This window comes from Vipera ursinii (assembly GCF_947247035.1).
Source record: "Vipera ursinii genome assembly, chromosome: 9".
In the NCBI taxonomy this organism is placed as follows: Eukaryota; Metazoa; Chordata; class Lepidosauria; order Squamata; family Viperidae; genus Vipera; species Vipera ursinii.
Genome location: NC_139523.1, coordinates 21749825 through 21756347, shown reverse-complemented (window position 1 = coordinate 21756347; position 6523 = coordinate 21749825). Strand labels below are relative to the sequence as shown.

The 6523-nt window shown below is 51.0% G+C and overlaps 1 protein-coding gene across 1 annotated transcript; it reads left to right on the top strand.

The window, feature by feature from the left end:
- The first annotated feature begins 2761 nt into the window (after nucleotides 1–2761).
- LOC310644435 (zinc finger and BTB domain-containing protein 26-like) lies at nucleotides 2762–6312 on the top strand. Its single transcript, XM_083369392.1, has 2 exons — nucleotides 2762–2894; nucleotides 4385–6312. The coding sequence occupies exon 2, from the start codon at nucleotides 4395–4397 to the stop codon at nucleotides 5676–5678; it is 1284 nt and encodes a 427-aa protein (XP_083225518.1). The 5' UTR covers nucleotides 2762–2894; nucleotides 4385–4394; the 3' UTR covers nucleotides 5679–6312.
- Nucleotides 6313–6523: the final 211 nt, after the last annotated feature.

Here is a 6523-nt window from a genome sequence, read left to right as displayed (position 1 = left end):
ACTAACAACCAGACGACTGTGAGAAATATAAATCCTTCTGTCTTCCGCCACTCAGTCAGAACTGAAGAAGCTTCTTGGACGAGAAGCGAAGTGTCTTCAAGGAAAAACAAGGAAGTCCAGTTGCCTTTTGAAAGAAAGCGCTTTTGGGACATTTCAGAAAAAAAATCTGCACTTCGGAGAATCCCCAAGGCATTGTTTCTTGCCAGTTAGGATGTAAACCCTGAATATAGTTCCCAGACTGACCATTAATTCAAACCCAGGATTAAGATAAACTTCAGTGAATGAGAATATGAATGCTGGGTTTGGTTAAAAAAGAAAAAAAATGCCTTTATTTCCATTTTCAATCACATCCCCGTTTCTTTCTGCCTTTCGAAGCTCTCTGCAGCCAAGGACTGCATTCAAAGGCTTTGTAGAACCACAGAAATACAGGCATGAATCTTATTAGTGGCTGATTTTGGATTAGGATTTTTCTTCCCCCAAACAATTTCAGTTCAGGATATCTGGGCTGGGTAGTGAGGAAGGAAGGATCAAAATATGAATACTATCTTCTGTGGGGTGGGGTTTCACAATACTGGCTGCTATCTTGAATTTTATAACCTCCACAAACATCTGCAGGATACGCAAGCTCTGTTTTTTTTCCTGAACATCTGATCTACTAGCCTTTTGTAGCCTTGTCTGAGGACAGGGCCAGCCCAATAACTTTTCCTGCTTCTGCAAGGTAGGAAATCGCACAAGAATTGTGGTTTTGTGCAAAATGGGGAAGGATATGTAAAGGAGGAAGCATTCAGCTATTTTGTAATTTCAGGCCGGTTGTTATTTCTCAATTCAACATGCCTCACCGGACTGTGATGGGGGAAAAGCTTAGGGGAAGAGATCCAATCTGGTGGTGGGTCAGAACCAGTGGTGGGATCCAAATACGTGAACAACCCGTTCTCTGTGTGGATGCCACTTCTGGAAGTCCATTCTGGGCCTGGGCAACAAAAAATTAGCTACCGGTTCTGCCGAAGTGGTGCGAAGTGGCTGAATCCCACCACAGGAAGGAAGGAAGGAAGGAGTGGTGGGATTCAAATGTGTGAACAACCAGTTCTGTGTGTGGATGCCGCTTCTGGAAGTCCGGACTGCCCCCGACCTGCGCTCGTTTCACCGGGACCTGAAAACCTGGCTTTTCGATCTATCCAGCCTGGACTGAGGGGGGTTTTAGTTTTAAATTTTAACATTGTTTTATTGTTGGGCTATTATTAATTTAATTCTTTTTAATTCTATTTTTATCTTAATTTATATTGTCTTTTAAATATTGCCCTGTAAACCACCCTGAGTCCTTCGGGAATAGGGCGGTATAGAAAACTAATTAAATAAATAAAAACTAAATAAATTCTGGGCCTGGGCAACAAAAACTCAGCTACCAGTTCTGCCAAACTGCTGCGAACTGGCTGAATCCCACCACTGGTCAGAACATCAGAAGAAACAACGGATGGAAACTAATCAAGGAGAGAAGCAACCTAGAACTAAGGAAAATTTTCCTGACAGAACATTTAATCAGTGGAACGGGTTGCCTCCAGAAGTTGTGGGTGCTCCATCACTGGAGGTTTTTACGAAAAGATTGAACAAGCACTTTCTGAAATGGTCTAGGGTCTGCTACCTAAGCAGAGGGTTGGACTAGAAGATCTCTAAGGTCCGGGGGGGGGGGGAAATGTTAAGTGCAATCCAGGGAAATCATAACAACAGATTGGGAGGACTGGGGGGTGCATTGTGGCCTTGTTTATCCTCAAGCTGGTGCCATGCAGTTGCTTTGGACTGCAACTCCCATCCTGCTAGCTGGGGAGATGGGAGTTGTAATCCAGTCTTCTGGAGGAACCAACTTGGGGGATGTTGCACTAGAGAGACAGGAACAATTGGAGGGGAGAGTTCAGCTTCCTACAGGACGTCAGAAGGGCTGAGTAGATGCACTGAACTGCAACTCCCCTCTCACCCTGCTAGTTGGGGAGATTGGAGTTGTAGTCCAGTCCTCTGGAGGAACCAACTTGGGGGATGTTGCACTAGAGAGAGACAGGAACAATTGGAGGGGAGAGTTCAGCTTCCTACAGGACGTCAGAAGGGCTGAGTAGATGCACTGAACTGCAACTCCCCTCTCACCCTGCTAGTTGGGGAGATGGGAGTTGTAGTCCAGTCCTCTGGAGGAACCAACTTGGGGGATGTTGCACTAGAGACAGGAACAATTGGAGGGGAGAGCTCAGCTTCCTACAGGACATCAGAAGGGCTGAGTAGATGCATTGAACTGCAACTCCCCTCTCACCCTGCTAGTTGGGGAGATGGGAGTTGTAGTCCAGTCCTCTGGAGGAACCAACTTGGGGGATGTTGCACTAGAGACAGGAACAATTGGGGGGGGAGAGCTCAGCTTCCTACAGGACATCAGAAGGGTTGAGTAGATGCATTGAACTGCAACTCCCCTCTCACCCTGCTAGTTGGGGAGATGGGAGTTGTAGTCCAGCCCTCTGGAGGCACCAACTCGGAGGGGTGGCAATAGAAAGACAGGAACGACCGGTGGGGGGGAAGCTACGCTTCCAATGGGGCGTCAGAGGGACTGAGTCTTGGGACTCTTTCCCGCGGAGTGATACCAGCGCTTTGCATGACCCTTCACTCCCCCCACCCGCTCTCGGAGGTCCCCCTTGCGCTGCGCCCCGGAGGCGGGTGGCGGCGCGGAGCAATCCCCGCCTTTGCCCGCCTGGGAGGAAAAAGTCCCGGACCCTTTGAGAGGCGGATTCCAAGATGGCGGCGCAGCCGAGGTGCTGCGAGCAGGCCTGAGGGAGCCGATGCGGAGCGGCCGTCTTGGGGGGGCTCCGAACGCGAAGGTGGCCCCTGGAAGGAGGCAATTAGGTGCCCGAGGCGGCAGTCAGGTGAGTGGCTCCAGAAACGCGACTTACGTCCTTGGGATAAAGAGCCAGCACCCCTTAGGCGGCGAGCGTAAGTGGCGTCTCTGAATAGGCGTTTCAGGAACGGGAAGGGACGCAAGTAGCGTACCGGGACGCGCCAAGGCTCCTCTAGGGGTCGCCCTACCAATAGCTTTGGAATGCAAAAGGACGCGGCGGCAATAGCGCAACGGGCGACCTCTAGCCCCGCAGGTTGCGTACGGGAGCGGGGATCGTAGGGCCAGGGGACGCGCGCTCGTGGCTCCGACTGCGTAGGTCTCTTTCGGGAATAGTAGTAAGGACACGTGGGGGACGAAATCAAAATAATTTGCTGCTTCAGCGAGGTTTTAGTCAACAAAGCGGAGTTTTGAAAAAGAAAAGGCCCGGAGTAAAGTAATCCAAGCCTCCCTATCCAGTTAGGCAAACTCTTCACAATTATTAACCTTTTGACATTCCTTATTTTTCTCGGTTTAGTTGTGAAATGAACAAAGACCAAATTCGGCCCATATCAGCCAGGTTTGGCTAAAATGATTAAGACAAGTTATGCAAAACTTGAGTTTCTCAGTCTATCTGGACCTGGAAAATAAACTACTTTTAAACCTTTGCTTTCGTGGAATTGTTTATGGGGAAGTTGCCCATACACAAAAGTTTAAATCAGCCACCTTCATTTCATTTTTATTTATTTTATATCCCACCTTTATTGTTTTTTCATAAGCAACCCAAGGTAGCGAACATACCTAGTACGTGTTGTCCTTGACTTGTTTAGTGACCATTTGAAGGTCATAGCGGCACTGGAAAAAGTGACTTGGGACCGTTTTTCACACTTATGATCTTGCACGATCCCCGTGGCCATGTGATTAAAATTCAGTTAGCAACTGACTCAGATTTATGATAGTCATACCATCAAAGTCAGTGGGGAAACCAGATTCACTTAACAACTGGGTTATTAAATTAACAACTGCAGTGATTCACTTAACAGCTGTGGCAAGAAAGGTTGTAAAATGGGGCAAAACTCAATTATGTCCCACTTAGCAGTGGAAATTTGGGGCTTTGTGATTGTAAGTCAAGGACTACCTGTACTCCTTTTTCCTCCTATTTTACCCCAGCACAACAACCCTGTGAGGCAGGCTGGGCTGAGAGAGAATGATTTACCCAAGGTCATCCCATTTTTTTCACTCCTAAAGCAGGACTAGAATTCACCGTCTCCTGATGATTGGTCCAAAGACACCCAGATGGCTGGACTAGAATTCACTGCCAGCCAGTTTCTTGTCTGATGCCTTAACCACTAGGCCAGACTGGCTCTCAGTTGATCAGGGCCTCTCCATCAAATCATTATTTTTTATTTAGCCTACTCTTTTTTTTTTTTTTGCCCTCTTCCATTTAATCAACGCTTGCTGAAATACTCCTGCAAATGGGCCTGCCTCCTCTGGCACTTCTGCCTGTCACTCACAGTTCGTTCTTCATCTTGTCTCTTCCAGGCATATCATAATGGCCCCAGCCTGCGAGCGGCTACAGTTCCGCTTCCCCGGTTACGGCGACGGTGTGCTGCATCGCATGGACCAGCTGCGGGAGCAACGCCGCTTCTGCGACGTGACGGTGCAGGTGAACGAGCTGCGGGTTCCCGGCCACCGCGTGGTCTTTGCGGCCTGCTCCCCTTTCCTGCGTGACCAGTTCCTGCTCAACGATTCGCAAGAGGTGACGGTTTCCCTCTTCCAGAGCCCAGAGATCGGGCGCCAGCTTCTGCTCTCCTGCTACACCGGCTGCCTGGAGGTGCCTATCAAGGAGCTGGTCAACTATTTGACCGCAGCGTCCTTCTTGCAGATGGGCCACGTGGTGGAGCGCTGCGCTCAGGCCGTCTCCCACTATTTGGTCCCCAAGGCGGACGCCCTGCTGGAGGAGAAGCAGCAGGAGGAGGAGAGCAGTGAACAGCAAGACGGAGAGGAAGAGGAGGAGGAGGACGACGAAGAGGGGGGAAAGCAGCCATCTTCAAATCCAGGCAAAGCAGACTGCGAGGAGAACAAGATGGCCGTGGAGTTCACCCCTCGCAGCTCCCACGGCCCCGCCTCTCCCGCCATTTCCCTCTCCCTCATCAACTCCGCCGTGGAGATCACCCGCAGCTACCTGCAGGGCTGCTACGACGACGAGATGAGCAGCAAAGGGCTGCCCTTCCCCTCCACAACCTCCTCCCCCGCTTCTCCGTGGAGAAACTACCCCTTGCACCGCCACCGCCCAGCTATCAACTACCGGGAATGGAGGACGGGCAGCGGGGTGGCCACGTGGAAGGTTCCGGGCCTGGAGCGGCCCTACCGCTGCCCCCGCTGCAGCCGGGTGTTCCAGCAGCTGGGCCACTTCGTCAGCCACGTGCAGGAGCACAAGCTCTTCCTGTGCCTTCGCTGCGGCAAGGTCTTCTCGCAGAAGAGCAACCTCACCCGGCACATCCGGGTGCACACGGGCTTCAAGCCCTTCCAGTGCGCCATTTGCCGCAAGTGCTTTACCCAGAACGCCACCCTGCAGGACCACCTCAACCTCCACAGTGGCATCAAGCCCCACAAGTGCAACTACTGCGAGATGCACTTCACGCACAAGCCGGGCCTGCGGCGCCACCTGAAGGAGCTGCACGGGAAGAGCACCGTCCAGAATAGCCACGAGGAGATCGAAGAGGTCACCATCGGTTTCGACGTGCGGGGGGGGCAGGAGGGCAGCTACACCCTGAACAGACGGTTCTTCCGTGAGCCGAAGGGGGGTCTTCCGGCCCCAACATCCTCTCGATGAGAAACAGCCTGGGGACCTTCAGAGGAGATTTGCAGTAGAGAGTAGTAACGGTTGGGGAAAGGCCGCCCACCGAGTTGTTTCTTTGTCGAGGAGTGAGGCAAAGACCTGGAATAAGTAGCACGTCAGGAGAATGGATGGCATTGTGTTCTGTGTAGAAGTTGCCTGACTACTAGGTGCTGTGGCCGCCTTGGCTACTGTAGGGTGTATTTGGTTTTCCAGAGCTGGTCCACTTTGAGGTGAGATGAAGCAACTTGCCAGGGACTGTGGGTTGCCTTCGTGCCCCCGTCTTGAAGGGCGTCCCTGCAGAACCATGGTGCTCCTGTTCTATACCTCCTGCTCAGAACGGCTGGCTTTGTGAAGGAGAACTTTTTGTGCTGGGTTAACGGCTAGAGAGCATCCTCCTTGATTTTCCTACCTCAAGCACTTCAAGGTCTCACGTCAGTCTTAACTCCGGAAGAGCTGAATGACACAGACACTAGAGAGAGAGAGAGAGAGAGAGAGAGATACGACATTGGAGAAGGAACTGATCTGTTTTGTGAATTGACGTCAGCGCCTCCACGTGGCGTATAGAGCAAACGAGGGTTTGGGGATTGTGAAACGGTTCCTCTCTCTTAATAAAAGGATGCAACTTGTCACCACGGTTACAAAAGCTCAAAATAAGCCAGTGTGGTACTGATTACTTACTTACTTACTTGTTGGAAAAGGGGCTTATGGGAGAGAGAAGGCAGGATAGGCAACTGCATGCTTAATCCCAACCCAAGGAAAGATAGGGTTGTGTTTGTGTGTGTGTGTGTCTTTAATCCCAAACCCATTGAAATACACATTTCTCTGAGGGGAAAAAGGGA